A 19,933-nucleotide genomic window follows, 5' to 3' on the forward strand; every position below is an offset into this window, starting at 1 on the left:
GGGGGGGATTTGGCTTTAATGTCACTTTAAGTGCACAATCTAAGTCTCAAGCATCTACCAAAAACTAAGATAGACGCTTTGGATCGGCAGAACCTTTAAAGCAGGATAGGCAACCTTGGCACTCCAGCTGTTGTGAACTACAAATCCTATGAGGCATTGCAGGACAGCCACAGCATAACGCCCAGAGGAAAAGGCATGATGTGCTGTGTAGTTTCACCAAAGCTGGAGCGTCAAGGTTGCCTACACCTGCTTTAAAGTGTATGTAAACCAAAAACATCAAAATTACTGGTTGATCCTTGGTTCAATGCGATTTTAATGATACTTTAGGGAACCATACACACCAGTAAGTTATCTGTGATTCATTAATGACTTCACTTTTCTTTGTTTGCTTCAGGTGAACTGCAGAGCTGAAATGAGTATCAGGACCTGGATTTATTGCGGACTATGGGGATAACTGCAGATCACAGCGTTATAACTTGCAGATTTCAAACACAAATAAACCTCAGCCATGGAAGGAAAGAGCAGCCGCAGCTGAACTTCAGGTAAACATTGATTGTGTACAGAGCTTTAACTATGAGTTTTATAATATACCGAATTTATATACAGCAACTCATATAATTTATGTTTAATGCTTCTTTAAGAACTGGCACTTTTAAAAAAGATGACTCAGCATTTCATAAATTGGTTCACAAAATAATAGTCTTTAAGTAGACTAGATGAGACTCATTAGTAAGCAGGATAAAATAAGCCAACAGGGGCTCCAGCTTAATGATTAAAAACAGAAAAGTCAGAATCGCCCACTGATGAGATGCAATTTGCTGTCACAGACTAATGAATATAGATATCACTAAAACTACACTATTCACAAATTATACATTGCGTGATCATGTTTGATGTACTGAATGCCTCATGTCTTCTTAGTAAGGTCCATATTGGATTAACATACTGTAGCATTCCAAATTAAACTTACTGAACAAACAATTCTTTAATAAAAACACAGCAATGTACACGGCAAGGTCAAACACACAAGTGGGTTTAAGAAGTTCTATCAATTTCCCAGCAGGCGTTCCATTAAAATAAAGATGGATGAGACCAGACCTCACCGCATACAGAGGAAGATGTGTTCTTCCAAGTCTTTGATAACAGAGCTAGTTGCATAGTGGAACCTAAAAGGTCACTAGGAGTTTTTTTCCACAGAGATTTAACATTTTTAAATGTCATAGATACCGCAACACTTTCATATTTAACAGGTAGTTTTAAAAAGCAAAATCAACAGTTTTCAGTAGAATTAATACCTAGTAATCCTCTCATGAATGTCATTGTTCAGTAACTTCTTATTATAGGGTGCGAATGCTTTGTTCCTGTCTTTCAGTTGTCTTACATTATCACCTATTCAATGCAGACTATAAGCTGCCATTCAACACATATTACAGAGGCATGGTTCACTGTTGTCACCATCAGAAAACCCATCCTACAGTGTATGCATGTAGACAGTAAGTTGCTGCAAAGAGACTGCAGAAGATCAGCAGCAAGGAGAGAGAAAACAAAAGATGTAAAAAATTTAAAAATTGTATTTTAATTTTTAAAACAATGCAGTTGTTTATCATGCACAGTGCTATAGCAAACTGAATGTCAGTTAGTTAGGGATTACATCTACTTTAACTAATGGGCCTTCTGTAAACTGAAATCTGACACACAATTTGTAGGTCGCCAGAGCCCTTTTCATTGCTTTACTGAGTAAGTCTAGTAATGTACTTTGTTTAAACAGATTCTCATGTAATGGCATAAACAGCTTAAATATAGGCAGTAAAAAAAAATGGTTACGTGGTATGTAAAGCCTAACAAACCTTGAAGTGAACCCGTGCTCTTTTTGCGCAGAGAAAAGTAAATGGTTGACTTATCTGCCACCCTTCCCAGAAACACATACTGTATCTTTATTTCACTCCCATTGCTGCTTTGTTGGGGGGCTAGGGAGAGGAGGCCCTGTGTAAGTCATGACTAGGACTTTCTCCACACCCCCAATGCTTGATGCCAGAGCAACCAAAGCACCAAAGCTGTCAGGTGGCATGAAAAAGTTTGAGTCACATGCTCTCCCCATAACTGGAAGTATTATTTATCTTCCCTTAGTCCCAAAAGGAGCAGAGAAGGAGTGAAAGGAGAGTGTGAATGAGGAGCTGGTGAGGCAGTGAAGTGAACCTGTTGCTTGATCTTGCACTGGCAAAGCTCAGGTTCACTTTAAGGTAGAACTATATTGCAAAGTTACACAGATACCAAGCAGGGAAATGCAGACTGTTTACAAACTAAAAAAGAATACAAAGGTGCTTGAGCAGTATATTTATGAAAACATAACATTCCTGAGATGTTTATTTATGAAAACATAAGAATGGCATTCGGTGCAGCGGTTTCATGTTTAGTATGTTTGGAGAGTCTTTGCTTTACTATTTTTTTGTAAATACTTTAAGTGGGCTATTCACTAAGCTGCCGTAGGCAGCCGAGTGAACGGCCGACCTGAAGCAAAGTGAGCTGAACGCTGTTCGGCTATTCACTTCAGGCTGGTACGGCTGATTCCAGCCGCATATCGGCTGAAATCGGCCGTACATCGGGTGGCTTCGGGTCGGCCGAACATGCTCAGCATGTTCAGCCGACCCGAAGTGCAGAAGTAGTTCGACTCAGCCGATCCAACATCTCGATCGGCTAAGCCGAACCTCTGGCAGGCTACTCGCTGCTGTTCGGTCAATTCTTATAGATGCCGAACAGCAGTGAGTAAATAGCCGAATGCCGCTGAGCATTTTTGGTTGCTGGGCCTCCAGTGCGTCCCTGCACCTTATTAGGAGGAGTTTTAACGCATACTGTTGACAGCGCTATTTGTTTGGTTGCAGGCTGGCTGGCAGGTTGAGGCTGGGGAATTTTTGTGTTTTGTAAAGAGAAAAGAAGAAGCCTACTCTGAAGTCTACTCTGAGCTTACTCAGGTCTATGGACTCAGTTCCTATAGCTACATGAAGCACAGAAACTGACTTTAGTTTCACCCTGCTACTTACTCTTACCAAAATCAAAAAAACACCACCTGTCATCCAGAATAGTCTTCTTCTAGGTCTTAAGGGTAAAAGTGATTCCCTCCACAGAGGCCAAAGGTCCAAATCGGGAGAGGTACTAAGCCGTTCCTCAGGTAAAAGACAACTGTTCAAGATCCATGTTTTTCATGTTTCTGGTGCATCAGCTGTGGGGGAAGCAGTGGCAAATCAGCTGCCATGACTGCTGCCTATGACAGGTAAGTATTTAGGTGCTGCTTTCAATGACAGAAGGTGTAAGTGGCAGGCAGACCTCAAAGGCAAACATCACTTTAAACAAAATATAAATTGAGAAATGGTAAACAAAAATGAATACAGCATATATTGTATAATTTCTGCACGTGCTATTTTGTAGGTAAATGTTATTAAAAATTGCCTTTCAATTTAAAGCTGCAGCCACTGTAATTTTCTAAATCTCTTACAAAAATGTAATGCAATATGGCACCTGTAGGTGTTCTGTACATAGTTGGTGCACAGAATGCCCTTAGAAATGTCACTTCCTGCTACTGTGATTGGCTAATTTTCCCAGAAGTTGGCACTAAGTCACGAATATATTTTTTGCCATCCCTTGCAATAGGAATTTCATTTTGGTGAGACACTTCCTAAGGCAGTGGTTCTCAACCTTTCTAGGGCCGGGACCCCTCGGTAACATTTGCTAAGTTGTGGTGACCCCCAACAGTAAAATTTAGGGTTGACGCGGCTGCTGCAGCGACATCTGGCGGGAGAACTGACACTGCTATGCTATGAGAGGGCGGAGGAGGACTCTCACCTAGCACAGCAGAAATCACACAGCGACCCCACAGGTTGAGAACCACTGTTGTAACAGCTAAAATGGCAAACCATATAACACAAGCCGAGGGTGTCAGCTTTTATTATTAATAATAATGTGTAACAAGGACACTCCACTGTAGACCGGAGGTGCAAGTCAGATGCAGTTTATTTGCTTTCAAAACGATAGATAACACGAAATCCAACATAAATAGCTTGCTGTAGAATAACAGATAGGGGCTCACCAATCCTCGAGTTGTCACGTACACTCAAGGTGTCCCAGTCTTTTAACAAGTCTCTCTCGCAGCACTGCTGCTCCGGCCTCAATCTTTAGGGCCACTGTCTGGTTCCTCCAGACAACAGCAATAACATGCCAATCCTCTCAATATGGTTCACAAACCCGCAGCTCCCTGCTGCCCTGGCCTCCACACTGACTCCGGGGTGGAGCTCTCCTGACTCACAGGTGGGGCCCTGAACACATCCCAGCACACACTTCATGAGGGATGTAAACAGGTGCACAATCAGGTGCTGGTCACCACCAAAGCATGGACCCAGGAATGGAGACTTCTTCCCACCCAGAGCTCTAAGAAATCTCCTGGCTCCAGGATCCCAACCTTGATCCAGAAAACCCAGAAAGAACTGAAAAGGCAGTTCTCTCCTGGTACCAGTAATGTCTTCCTGGAGCCACTCAGCCCCTCTGGCTGAGAACCCTGGGTGACTTTGAGGCCACCTAACACCGTGGTATTGCCTCACAATGCCACAGATGATAATCACTAGATGGGGACCTGATGGAGAACTGCAGGTCCCCCTCTGCTGATTGACAGCAGCAGTGGGCGGGTGCAATAGCTAGTTTGCTATTGCAAAGTGAAATAGCCAATAGGAATGTAGCTATGCATTCCAATGCTGATTTTTTTTTTCTGACTTACGGCGGCAGGGGCTCCAAGGTCAGAAATAAAAAACGATCGCAGCGAAAGGTTTACTCTGCTCGATCGAGCAGATTAAACCTTTCCGGGAGAAAGTCTTTAATAGTGGGAGACACCCGGTGACCCCTGGCAAATTGTCATTCGACCCCCGTAGGGGTCCCGACCCACAGGTTGAGAACCCCTGCCCTAAGGGTTCATTACTACTAAAGGGATGCAGACTCTGCACCTTTCTTCATTACAACACAGAAAGTTGACCAGATGATTATAATGAACCCAAACCCTCTCATTCAGGGATCAGTTTGGAAAAGACAAGGTGAAACAAACAGATTTCTCTTCAGAAACAGGTAGGAATCTGCAACAAGAGGGATTTTTTTTTTCTCAACAAACTTGCAGTTATTCTTTAAATTATTTACTTTGCTCAGCTCTATAATGGCAACCATGTAAAGGATGTTAACCTTATGTGTATTCACTGCCATTACCATGTAATATGGTTTGACTGTAGTGCATATAACACTTTATTGTTCATACATTAATTCTATACAAAGGTCCAAACCCTTTACTGTCTGATTAAATGCTGTACACTGATTTACATGTTTGCTTATGTGAACTTCTTCAACAGTTTCTGTTGTACTAGTCACTTTGTGTCATTGCACTTTTTATGTTACATTCAACAGATTGAAGATTCATCCAGACAAGCAATGTTTGCTTTGTGCCCAGATTTTATATCCTTGTAAAAACCTCATGCATCTGTTTGACAATGTCTGCTTACAAACTATTCAACATTCTGCTTGGTTTTAAGAATTATGAGAGAATGAAAACAAAACTCATTTACCAAAAACATATATTTTCATAAGAAATCTTTTGAAATGTATACTTCATAAAAAAAGAGGAATTTAATAATGTAATATGGAGGTAATACCTAATAAAAGAATATGTTTGTAGAAACTATCATAAAATGTGCATACTTTTTGTTTAGCAGGTTCTGCTATTTTTTACATTTAATATTCAATAAACTTCAATACTATACAAGAAATGCAGTTTAAGCTAAGATAATTAATGTATCAGAGCTGTGAAATTGGGCTTTTTTAATGAAACTTTTAAATACATGTTATCTCATACTAACATATGTCAGTGTTTGTTTCTAGTGACTTTAATTGGATGAGAAACATCTTAAGTACACTCAGAAAAAAAGCTCTCCCAAATTTAATTAATTTAAATTTTCAGTGTCATTTACATGTATAAATATACACTAGATTCAATTAATTTTATGGTGTAAAAGCTGCCATAACCATCTTTCACATTGTACTGTGGTGCATATATTTAATCCAATTATTAAGGCTGCTTTACATAGGTCTTGTACATAAGTAATACACAATGCAATAAAAAAAGTACGAAAGTATGGGAGGTAGATGATGTATGTGGCTTTTCCAGTGATGGAGTCTTAAGCTTACCTTGAAAACGTCATGGTTTGCGATAGGTAAACGTATTACAGTGGTTTAGGACGCCCGATTCTGGCCGGAATGCACTGGATCGCATTGCGAACAGCTCACTTTGTTGTGGGGTGGGGGGGCGTGGCGGTCCATAACACTCAATGGCACCGTAGCCATGCCCTCCAGCTACAATGCCATCAGCCGCACAGGAATGCAAGGCACATCAATGCTGTAAGCACAATTTTTTCTGACCGGACCAGAACACAGGCATTGATGTGCCACACATTTCCATGCAGCCGATTGCATTGCAGCCGGAGGACGTGGCTATGGTGCTATTCACTTCAATGGACCACCATGCCCCCTCCCGCCCCACAACAAAGTGAGCCGGCCGCAATGCGATCATGTGATTTCCGACCAGAATCGGGCTGGAACTCACTGTGTCTGGTGTGAATGGGCCCACAATCTAGATAGTGATAGTGACAATTCCCCTCACTCACCAAGCTATGGAAAACTGTCCCTGCAAACTGCAAATTTTCTTGCAAAGTGAACAGCCTATTTGCCTTTAGCAAATCAACTCTAATGTTATTTTACACTGACCACTCCTTTACATCTACTGTGGCAATGTCTGGGAATGAATCCTAATCATGTCTCAATACTTTCTCTGTCCACGTACATCACCTTTGCATTTATGCTTTCATACATTTTTACAATTAATTTGTTATTGTTCTATGGATAAATATACAAATACATGGTGAAAGGGCATGATAAAAATTAGACTGTAGCCTCAGTCTACAGACTACAATTAAATATAACAAGTCAGGTAGGAAAAATAATGAGGTTGATTTACTAAAGGCAAATAGACTGTTTACTTTGTACCTTGCAGGGGAAGCTCCCCTTAGGTGAAGCTCTGCTGATTTCCATTACCCAAAGTGAAATTTTACCACATTAATTGAGCTAAGGGAAACTTTCCTTTGCAGGTGAAGTGAACAGCCTATTTGCCTTTAGTAAATCAACCCCACTGAATATTATAAATAACTTATTTTGCATTACCTGTACAAGCTGTTGATTTTCCACTATGCCCACTGGGAAATACTGAAATTATGCTAGTAGCATGCTGTTTCTGTGCATCCACCAACAGTTATCCACAACAGGCAACAGAATATTTGCATAGTTACAACAACGTATGCAGTTTGTATGAATATTCCATTGTCAACCCATTGTGATGGAATTAGTATTTGGTAAGGTTTAGACATAATAAAGACAAAAAATATGTAATCGGTTATCACTCACAGAGTCTCATTATTCTGTCTGCCAGTACTAAACTTGAAACTTTAACTTAAGGAAATAAAAAATAGTGGAATATATAACACTGCAGACTTTCGCTTCTGTAGGAACCTGTCCACTTGAAGCGTAGCATAGATGTGTGGACTAAAGTTTGAAAACCAAAAGATAAGAAAGCTAATCTGTGAGAGAAAAAGAACATTAACTTTACTTCAAGATTTAACAACCTGAAGGAGTTACAGAGCTGTCTTTGGAGGAAGTCTATTTTCTTTTATTCCTATATGCTATAACTGTCACTCAAAGGAGACATGATGTAACCTTATAAAAATGCCTTTGGTCTACAAACCAAAAGTCACCTTTATGTGGCTTTTTGTTTAGCAGTTTCCAAGTCAGTTGCTGTAGGAGAAATGTTTGGTAATAATTTCTGAGTGTATGACATTTGTTACACAAAATCAGCGGCAATTTACTTCATCCCATCTACATGTACCAATCTACATTTGAATCCTTCCACATCTTCTAAATGTTAAAGTCCAACTTTACCATGAAGCTTCTGCTTCTTTATAATTGTTTACATGTAGCTCACTGTGACATAAAGAATAATTCACCTCTGAAGAATGAATTCTAGCTGTAAATGTTTATTATGCAATTTATTTTTACTCTGATTCACTTTTAAAGCATTGACTGGAGGAACACAGATTTAAGCTGACATGGATGATAAAAAGCTTTTGACTTGTGAAAGCTTGCAATCTAGAGAACATTTCACTTTGTCTAGTGATGACACTTTTCTCTGGGGAACAAACATGATGTATAGATATGTACTATGCTTTTAATATCTTTTCTTTTTATATACCTCATGGGTGTGCCTGTTCTTTCCATACCACCAACTTGCACAGCTGCAAATCCATGCTTTAAAGCCTTGGGGACTACTAGTGAAGGACTGCCATCCATATAAATTAGATCTATGTCTACAAAACTGACAAAGTGAGGAGGAAGAGTAAAATACAGAGTGGCCTGAAAAACAAATTCAAATGTAATGCTACTTTGGACACTAAGGATTAATTAATAACGCTGACATGCAGAGGAAAAAAGAATGGCAGATCAAAGCTTCTATGGACACAAATAACACGAACATGTCATGACTAAAATTATGTTATATTAGTATCAATCAATGTAGTGTCTTTTTAACCAACACAATCATTGTAGCCCCAGTGTGACAAAGATAGTGAGCTATGCCTACAATATTATCTATATATAAGGGTCCAGTAAGACCTATTTCACAGATACTATTACCTCATTCCCTGCAAACCTGCAAAGTACAAATTCTGTTGCAAAGTGAACAGAGTATTTGACTTTAGTAAATCAACCCCTGTATCTGAAACTCTTTTACAGCTGTTTATGGAATTGCTACACATAGTGAATGATTATTGTGATAATAATTTAATACATTTCTTCATTAAAAGTGTATTCATTCTGTAAATTAAGTAATTCTGTTTTTACAGGAGAAATAACTCTCCTGTGTTTATCTTGTTTGTATTCCCTCAGTAGTGTTGTTGTTTTCCGCACAGCTGGAAGAACACATTGTTGATCACAGCCTGCGGTACAGTGAACTGGTGAAGCTGAAACACTTGAGCTACAATGCCTTTCACTAATTATTATGTTATTCTAAAAAAAAACAAAAAAAACACATACTGTAGGCATCTTGCTATATAATGATTGAGAATGCAATAAAGGAATCCCTTCTGTAGAACGGCATTGCTTATCTCTAAAAGTGAACAGTCCATGATACAAATATTGACTTTGCCATTGTTGGCTTCTTCTAGAAGTTGTCAATTCCCTGCAGCCCCTTTAGGTTCAATACTCATGGAGGCACTAATCCAGGACAAGTATACATCTCAGGAGTTTCAAATGAAAAGGCTTACTAAAGAATAAAACAATAGGTTCATCATAACTGCTAGGGAAACATACAAATTTCATAAGATGTCTGCAATGGCAGAGCTTATAACTTTATCATGAGAAGTTAACTGTAATTACTGCTTTATATGCTGACCCTTGACAGATACCTGAAGTATAACTTAAATGTATAAAAAAAGTATAACTTAAACCTCTTGCCTAGGATTTGTGTGTCTTCTTATCCTGGAGGCTACCGGTTTAAGCACTTGTGTCCTAAGGACACAGACTGAACATGCAGGTATCAGCATGTCCAACAGGGTTATTCACAAAAGGGTGAAGAGTTTGGGGAAGGCAGGAGAAGTGAACAATCTAGGACAAAATAGCTGATTTAGAAAAATTCTCCAATTCAGCACACTTTCCAGTTCAGATATGTTATCCTAGATTGTTCACTTCTCCTGCCTTCTCCAAACTCTTCACCTTTTTGTGAATAGCCCTCCAAATCAAGCACCCACAGCCTAGTTGACAAACACTGCTCCTCCATAAACACGGTATAGTGAATCAGGATTATCAGCCTATGAAAAAAAGTATGTTACTGGCAGGATTACCAGATAAAAATAAAGGAAAAAGCCTGAAGAAAGAGCAATAGTACACCCACCACATCTAAGGACCTGTAAGCTGCAAAATATAACATTTTTGTTCCTGGGTTTAAATACGGTCTGCAATCTAATGTAAAACCTAATAAGAGAGAAGAGAGTTTCTCACAAGATAAAGGTTGCATGTACCTTAACACTATATGAAAAGGGTCAGGCGAAGGATCCATTAAGCAGTATGTTATCCAAACATAATCCAAATATAACTGCCCAAGACAAATTTTGATAAAAGTTATTTCACATTGTGATTTGGAAATAATTATACCAAGATATGCAGCTCTGGCTGGTTAATGCAGTAGCAATGCGTAATAGGCATGATGTGGGTATACTCTAATAAAAGCAACATGGCTTGCAACATGGTTACATGCAAAATAACAGTAAGTTACACACTTTTGCTATTTCTATTTGTTACAGTCAGAAGAAAAGTGGTGGATATTTTGATTAGTGGAACTGAATAATCTGTAGAGCTTCGGGATAACAATAGATATATTTTTTTACAAGTATGTTATGTAATGTGTAATAGTTATTGTATGATTTGGTAATGCCATACAGTGTATCATAATTATGACATTGTACATCCTGTGTCTAATATGCAGAAGTACCAAAGCCATGGAGAATCATTACCCATGTAGATTTCAGTACAAAATCTACATTTACTCTACTTTACTCCAGTACAAATCTGTTCACAAGCTAAATGAGCATTCATTTTCTGTATTGTTTTCTAGAACCACTATCACAAATACTACAAGCTAGAACCACTATCACAAATACTACAAGCTTAAACAAGCGGAGCTAATGTCAGAGGTGAAGCTTAACCACTCGCTGTCTGGAGCAATTTGTTACTATTTGCACACACATGATAAAATCTGGGCTAGAAAACCGCCTTAAAACCCCCAAACAATTATATATTTTCTGATTTGAACAATAACAAAATGGTAGTTGCAGATTTTTATGTTGCACAGTATTTGTGCAAATGATTATCAAACCAGTATTTTTAGGATAAAATACACTAAAATGAAATTTAGTGAACAGAAGCAGAATATAATACCTATTTTTTTGGTAAAATATAAAAGATGGGGATCCACCAGGTAAATAGATACCAAACATATAAAATCTTAAAATTGCATTCGCCCCTGAAACTGCAAAAAACTACAATACCTAAAATTGACCATATGTGACGCTTTAAAAGTTTTTACTGCTCATCAGTTTAGTGTTACCAGTGATAGAATTATTGCTCTCACTCTGACGTTTGCAGCGATATGTAACATGTGTGGTACAATTTCTGTTTTTGCACATAGGCGCATTTGACGCGTGTTTGCACTGTATGTGTGTGCACATACAGTGCACACACAACTTTATTGTATCACATAGGTGGCTAATAAGCCCCCTATGTAATGGCAAAAAGGATGCGACAAGTCCTATTTATGAAGACATCAGGCGCCTTTCGGACCCCTAATGTCACCTAGGGACCCCAAAGAAGCTAATGGAGCAGAGATCTGCTTTGCCAGCTTCTTCTCCTGGCTCCAAGAGCCAGAGAATGTGCACAGTGACACCAGAAGTGATGTAATACGCATCAATTCTGGATCCAGGGATCGGAGCAGAGATCAGCGGCTAGAAGCCTGCTGATCTCCCTCCAATCTGTCAGGGGAGACCTGCCATGCCAGTACTGGGCACGCACAGGGGACAGTGGAGGCACCATACAAACGATCCAGCTGATTAATTGCACATACTGTAAATAGCAATCGCCTGCTGCTTAAAACTGCAGCAGCAGCCGTGTTCTTGGTATAACCACTTCAAGTGGATGACATGTATTTACGTGAACCCGCATAAAGTGAACCTACTTGTCCAGACAGATCAAAGCAACAAGTTTACTTTAAAGCCCTTTTCCAGCTTTGCTGTAAGCTGTGTTGTACATTGCATATTCCTAACCAATGAGTTTACTGTCTCAAGAGTCATTGGTTGCTCTGTAGCCCCTGATAGAAATAATCTTATTCTCTTATTCTTAGTTTGTATATAGTTAATATTTTGAACAAGTAAAAGTGTGCTTTTTAGAAGGTTCTGAATAAACTGGCATTTTACTGCTTTCACTTGTTCACAGCTGCATTCTTGTATCATTAAAACTGTTTCTTCTTATCTCATAAGTAGTAGCCACCTGTGTGACCGTTCTATGACCCATAGTAGCATTTATTCATTTATATACACGTGAATAATTTCTATTGGTTTATGCTCCGACATCCATTTCTTAGACTTGTATATATATTCCTTGTTTTACAATAAACCTTTGAATATAGAGTGAATACACAACTTGGTGTGACTCTTTATTCCCAAGTACTTGTCTGAAGTTGGTAGAACAATCGAATCCCGGGGAACTCTAAAATTGGAATCTTAACAGCCTCTATCTCTTTCAAAGCTCTACTTTATAGAAGAACTCCAGGAAAACCTTTTCCTAACCCTTGCAGTGGGGCTACCTCATTTTTATTTAGGTGCTAAAAAAACAAAGTTATATTCACCCGGAGCTCCCAGCCGGCCAGCTGTCACAGTGCTGCCTTCAGCCTGTCAGCTCCTCCGCTTATTGGAATCTTCATTAGCATCCTCACGTCTATACATTGTGTATAGATGTGATGATTTATGGGACCTTAGACCCCTCAGTAGGGCGAAAGAGGATCAATGCACTGGTCTAAAAACAAGCCAGCTCAGGGCAACTGGTGAATATAACTTTTTCTTTTTTTACCTAGACAAAAACTGCAAGGGTTAATAATTTTTTTTAACCTAGCCCCACTGCAATGGTTAACATTTTTTTACCTAGCCCCACTGCAAGGGTTAATCATTTTTATTTCCTGGAGTTCTTCTTTAAGATAGGCTAAGACAAAGTTTACATTATCTGTCTATATTCTGTATAGTTGTATGGAATGAAAGAGCTTCATATGTAAAGAATGATATTTTATACTGAAGTTTATGTGTCTCTGTGAGCTTGTGGCACAATAAGTCAAAAGTGTTTTGGAGGTACAAGAACAGCAACGCATACAGTGAGTAGGCCCAGGCTCTAACAATACCCCATTAAGCTATACCTAATATTCAGTGCAATACACTCAGGCTCATTTTGTGCCATGCTTACTCTCCACGGAGTACCTCTTTATCATATTTTAAAATTGGGAGGTCCATCACTATAAATGTGTACTGCAGGCCATCCGGTTACAGGTGACTATTTGCATCATCCAAGCAGGTAGATATGGCAGACAGCCACTACGTATAACTACATGGATATACTCTTAAGGAGAGAAAATTATAATCATTACCTGATTTATCCAATAATAAAGTTATGTTAAGTTTAACATTGAAGTGACTTCAACTATTTGTACTAAATCCCAGCCCACATTTCTAAGCAGAAATATGTGCCTGTGTTGTGATAAATTAGATCCCTATAACAAACCTGAAAAGTGGATAGGTGGACTTGTATCTGTCAAATAAATCTTCTTTCCAAACTCTTACTTGTTTGACACACTGCCCATTAAAATCCCCAGATCAAAACTATTAGGTATGCAAGATTTCCTCAAATACGTCTGACAACATCAAAACCACAGGACAAATAAAAACGTCCTTTTGTCCTCTGGCTGCTGCTGCATTAAAACATATGAAGTATACTTCATTCAGTTAAAGCATATAGACCTTTCTAACAGTGAAAAGGCCCCAGCTACTCGAGACTTTTTTTTTTATTAAAATGCACTGATATATTTACTCAGCAAGCAAAAAAGACATTAATATGTTCTACAGTTTAATACAACGTTTGGTTACACGCCGTGCCATAAATGTTTTCTGCTACAAAGAAAGCATATTTAAGAAGTTCAGAATATTTAATGCTGAAAAAGTATGGATTGGCAAACATATGCCCAAATTGTTATTTTCTTTTTTAGGAGGGATACATTAAAACCTTTTTGAAATTTGCAAAACCCAAAAATAGCAGCCAATTCTATTGAAGTCTATAGGGAGTGAATCCTGTTAATAGATTTTGGTGGGCAGATCTTTCAAAGAGCAGGTTTGAGGGATGCCTTAAAGCGGACCTTTACACTCAAAAATCAAATTCTACCAATGAATCCCTCTATGTATGATGAATAATAATAGCATAGACATGTCAGGTGTAAAATGCTGTGATTTTGAAACACTTACACTTGCAGAGCATTCACTTGCTGCTTTGAAAGTGCAAATTACTTCAGTTTGCCAATGAAATGCATCCTGGGATTGCCTTTTCATCAGCAGAGCATTACTGGGAAATCTCACCTGGAAAGGCCTTTTCCTCCCCTGAGATGATGTGCATAGTCACATGTCCTAGTCACATGTCTAGTCACATGTGCCAGTAATCCAGGAAGTGATAGGAGATCTAGTAATCTGCCCTTAGTAAACATGGCCACTGTCAGAAGACTGGGGAAGAAAAGAGAAATAAGGTATGCAAAGAATACAAATCCTGCAGTTGTGTTTGTGTTTGTAGATTGTCATTACTAAACATTTCTAAAGGTGTGTTTGTTGTTATTTTAAAGATATGGGTAAAGGTCCACTTTAAAGCTGCACCTTGTTTTGCAGAACCAATAGGGCTTTAGGGGACATTCTCAGCCAAAGTGCATTTGGAAGAGTAGTTTTGGATGAGGAGTTACAGAAATCAGCAGCCCCTCATTTACTCTCATTTGATTAATATCAGTTTAAAAAAATACTTTGCCAGGTGATTTGACTGGCAGAAGTAGTAGCTCCAAAACACTGTAAATTGTTGGTTACAAAAAAACTGTAATCGCTAATGCACTCTATTCCTCATCCTCATCGAATCTGGCTAGAACCCCTGCAACTGTATATAAGTGAATCTATCAGAATTGTTTGATCACTCAATTTCTGACTTGCTGCAGGAGCAGCCACAATAAAAGGTTGCTGAGAAGAATATAGCTACGCACAACTTTCCTTTAAGTCTCTATCTCATCTATCTAAAATTTACTATCTATCTTATCTATCCAATAATCCCATTGATCAATCCACTTGACCCTCCGTCCCCCCAATTTCTATATCCCACCAGCCCTTTACAAACTGCCTATGGCTGGAGAAGATGGAATTGTCTTCTCAGGAGGAGGACTAGCAGTGAAAAAATGATTAAATGAGCATAAGAAGAGAGGGTGAGTTTAGAGTTTGTCATTGCTCTTGAGGAGGCCATGATCCAGATAGAGGACAGCAGCCATGCAGGAGCATCATCCTTTGAAGGGCCAGCAGCTGGTGCTTTCTGCGATCTGGGCCCCAGTGAGAAGTACAAGGATGATGTCAGACTGCACTTGAGTGGCAGGGAGGGAGAGTAGGGCATCCCTAAAGAAGAGTGAGAGAGCAACAACATGCTGGAAGAGGGAGCAGTGGGATCACAGTGTACATCTGGCAACTGCCATCTGAATTGGAAAAAAAGCTAAACAGTGACTACCCCCAAGTCCAGGGGCATGAGCCCCACTTTGTCCAAACTCTTTGTGTTGCAAACTCTCTCATATAATCTAGTGGACATTTCCTGACATGAGTTGCCTCAGAGTGTCAGCTTTGCAGTTGCAATTTTTTTTTAACTTATGTTAATTCTTTTTTATTTTCATATTTTTATTTTGTTGCTGTGTTTTTGTGTGCAGTGATTGGGCTGCACACAGCAGAGTGCAGGCATATCTGCTTGCCAGCATGATCTCTCACCCAGGCACTCAGCAGCCAATGTGTACACTGCAACTTCTCCCATATTTAGCACAAAGTTCCTGGTCTGGGCAGTCCCACATTATCATATTCCCACCCACCATCACTTTTATTATTTTTATTATATAAATACTGTGTATTATTGCTGTTTCCTTTTGTTTTTTGTTATGGCCTTCCCAGCCCATGTCAAGCCCAGGTCAAGCAGACATGGGCAGGGATGGCAATTTTAAAATGTAAAGTTCTGTTTGCTGGAGCTTGCATGACTCCTGTAGTTTGTTCCATGGCATACCTTGCTGGTGTAAGCAAACAAAAATAAATAAATCTAAAGCTGAAGCTCTTTTTTTTGGAAGAGAACTCTGTGGCCTTGTTCTCACTGTCTTGTGTTTCCACATTTAGGCCTGTGCTTGTTATAAAAATGTGGTGAAAGAGTTGCCAATTTGCCCAAGACCCAATATGCAGAGTCTAAGGACCTGCCTGATATTCACAATTGCATCTCACAAGGAAGGATGGACTTTGCTGGAGTGTGGCTCCCAAGTTGCTGCCCTCTGGCCTATTAAGGAGCATAAGTAGTAAATGTGACTTTCAATAAGGTGGTTATTCACTATTGAGCTGAAGCATTAAGCCAAAGCTTTGGCTAATACTTTGGCTCATTTCCACCGCTGGAGCTATTCGGTTCAGCCAGACTGAAGGGCTGCTATATGGGCTATTCACAATAGCCCATACAGTAGCTGAAGGCACCTGAAGCACTCAGATAAGCCGAAGGTGAGGCTCAGCTGAGCCAAAAAATAAGTACCATCCTTGTCGCACTCCTTACCGATATGTCCCTTGAAGTGGGGGGGTGCTCGCAGAAACTGCGGATGGCACCACGAATGTCAGCAAAATTGTAGAAATGTCACCAGCACACCAGTTCTTTTAGGATAGCAAAAGCTTAATTTATTTAAGTTTTTTGTCATATGACCAACAAGCGCTTTTGGGACCACACAGGGCCCCTTCATCAGGCTTTAGCATAGCACAATGAGACCAGCCGTGATCACTCTGAAATCAGCCGTACTGAGCTAGAGTGAATAGCTGAACGTAATTCGGCTCTGTTCACTTCGGCTCAGTTATTCACTTGGCTGCCTTCGACAGCTTTGTGAATTACCCCCTATATGCTGCTGTGCTATTTGCCCAAACATATTCCACAGTTGTCACAATTTAACATGTCAGTGAAAAAACCATTGCAGCCAACAACAATTAGAAAATATGTTCTGTGAATAAAAATGTGTGGCCTATTATCACTGTAGTGCATGTGGACATGGACAGGCTGTAAAAAGGCTGCATGACATTAGCAGCACTGAAATAAAACAAAGGATGAAAAAGGGTAAAAACCCTTCCCCCATCCCCAATTATCTAAGATACACATCATTTTGCTACCTACATGACATATAGTAAGAGTTTACATCTACCTTGACAGACCTGCCGGTGCCTACACCAATGTATTCCTATGCAGTTTGTCAGCAGTAGTCCCCATGTTTTCTCTATCAGATAAAGCACATTGTTAATATGGCTGCTGTGACCTCACCCTTTTATAGTGAGGGGGCTGCCTTATTCAAAGCCCCTTTATTGGCCCTTCTAAGTCAGCTAACCTAAGTTCAAAGGCCAGGCAGTGCATTATGGTTACAAAGAATTAGATCTGGCGAATTTCTGCATTAATTTGCCAGAATCAAAAATTTTAAACTGCAGGATTTGTATCTGCATGATAACGGTGAATATAAAACTCCTCCCTATTGAAGATGTTATTCTTCTATATTTTACATCCTAGACACTGCTATGTTCACTCATATGATTACAGAATCAGTGTAATTAAAAGAAAATTGCAGATTATGCAGTTTGTCTTGGATTTGAAAGCATCACTACCTCCTTAGAGCAAAGGTGCTCTATTATATGCTTATGCTAACAGCTATACATGGTCTCTATGGTTTCCATGGCTGTTATTTGAAGAACAAGGGGTTACCTAGACAGGGTAGGAGATGTGTGTGAGGTCTGTTTTGGAATGGTTCTTTTGACATATTTGAACAAACTAGCCTATACCCCCCTTGTTAAGGAGGGCAACATCATGGGACAAATCTCCAGCATGCAAATGGTATTTCCAACACATTTCTGGTAGGGCACACCAAGTCATTTGAAAGCTGATTTGATTATAAACAGCTGTTATCCAATAAGATATCCCAAGCCATTTCAATCTATTGTCCTAAAAATGTCCATCATGTCAATGGGAAAGTTATCGATGATGTGCAATGTGCATAAGCACATAACCACCATAGCAACTGTGTCTGTAAGTTTCTTTGTGACAGTACAGAATGATTTGCATGGTCTATGTAGCCAAGAACATATGTACTGTATATGTACCCATTTTATTTTACAATGTATTTTGTGGTAAAATGCCACATTAGATATAAACCAAATTGTACATTATAAGTTACTTTTATACTAAGGAATGTCTTATACACAAATATTGTAAATAAAAGTTTACCCATGGTAGTATTATGTTAAACTTAAATATATATAACAATTATACTTAAAATGAAGGAACATTTCAGTCCAATGGGGCAGGAGTCTATTAGCATTACAGCAGCTTCACTAGGGTCAAATGACATGCAAGGCACAGTGGTGTGCAATAAACTATGACAACAAGTAAGAGATACACTTTCATCATTTCAGGGCTGGGCACTAGGTTAAGCTCTATAACCATAGCTACTCTACTCTACTCTACACTATACCTATAGCAGAAATCATTAAAGCAGGCTTCATATAAATTTACTGTTCTCTAGTACCCCCCTGGCCCAGCAAGGTCATGGTAGGTTCAAGTGATGTCAGCTCCCAGTCTGAATACACCCACAGCTCAAAATTCTAGAATGTGCAAATGTGATAAAGGAACAAATTTACCCAAAAAAGGATGCCAGGCTGACAAATGGGCATTATCAGTTACAACCCTGCAGATGCATGGCATGTCTGAGATTAATGATTGTGCAAGTGCCTGGACACAGAAGTAAACTTGGAGTTCAGTAAGTCCCAGCAGACGGAGTCGATTTAGGTTAAGAGGGGGACCCAACAAGAATACTAGGAAGTGAAGAGCCAGTAGAGAAATTCACAGGTAAGGACTAACCCATAGCCAAGTACTGAATGTCTGACAACGCCATGGACATGGACTGCTGAGCTAAAAAAAACACAAGACAGATAAGTCCTTGACACATTAGACTGACAACTATAAAAAAAAACGTATTTCTCATTTGTTGCCAAGTGTTACAACAGACCACTGTCCTCAGTTTCAATGAATTGTATATCAGTCAGTAATGAAAAATTATCCAGTAAATAATGCATCATTAGGAATTCCAGGTAGATTTTATGCAGAAAATACATTAAGTGATACACAAATAGCCTTGCAATGAATGTAGGTTACAATGTATAGCAATATTTAAATAATTGTAAAAGCAAACTATATTTAAGGAATACACTTACCAACACAGGGCAGGTCACGTCAATTATTTTATCAGGAGGAGCAGGCATACTGTTTATTTGCACTGAAAACCATACTTTGTAAGGATCTGACTTTCCACCTAGATGTAAAGTAAGTAGAAAAGCATTTCAAAAGCATGTATAAAGGAAAACATATTTTATCACTGGAATCTCCGCAAAGCTCAAATCAATCAATGTATTTTAAGGTGATGCACTTTGTACTGTACACACTGAGTAAAGTTCATTAAGACTGCCAAAAGGTAAGAAAAAATTAAAAAGCCACTAGCGGTTTTTATGAGGCTAGGACATGTCTAAGAACTGGAAGATGCTTCTCTCTAAATAAATAAAGGCCAGGGCTTAATCAACTACATGTCAGAATTATGGTTTAAAGGTCACAAAAAAGTAAATTCTGTTTCTCAAAATTGAAAAATCAAAATAAACGTTGCCCCTAAATGCACGCTGTTACGTAATTGTTTATTGGGTCTTGGTCTTATTTGATCCAGAAAAGCATAACTAGCAGCTACTAAAAAGCATTTTGATTTAACAAGCCAAATTAAAAGAACATAGCAAAACATAAACTCTGATCTTGGGTACTCTACATACATTAAATCTACATTAAATTAATCAGTTATTAAAAAGATATTGCAAAGGCAGACCCAATATCTAATATTTGACATAAGGCGATTATACAAAAGATAAAGACAGCTAGACATTTGTTTGTTTTTTTTTAAACCACC

At 39.0% G+C, this 19,933-nt stretch overlaps 1 protein-coding gene across 1 annotated transcript in view; it reads right to left on the reverse strand.

Annotated features, from left to right (window-relative positions):
• LOC108795815 (cilia- and flagella-associated protein 47-like) overlaps window positions 1-19,933 on the reverse strand; it is a 111,760-nt gene that overhangs the window by 61,048 nt on the left and 30,779 nt on the right. Inside the window, exon 9 of the mRNA XM_018567121.1 lies at window positions 19,200-19,297. Coding sequence (XP_018422623.1) covers window positions 19,200-19,297 — 98 coding nt within the window. The remainder of the gene's footprint in view (window positions 1-19,199; window positions 19,298-19,933) is intronic.

This window comes from Nanorana parkeri, unplaced genomic scaffold, assembly GCF_000935625.1.
Source record: "Nanorana parkeri isolate BGI_ZX_2015 unplaced genomic scaffold, ASM93562v1 scaffold1010, whole genome shotgun sequence".
Taxonomy (NCBI): domain Eukaryota; kingdom Metazoa; phylum Chordata; class Amphibia; order Anura; family Dicroglossidae; genus Nanorana; species Nanorana parkeri.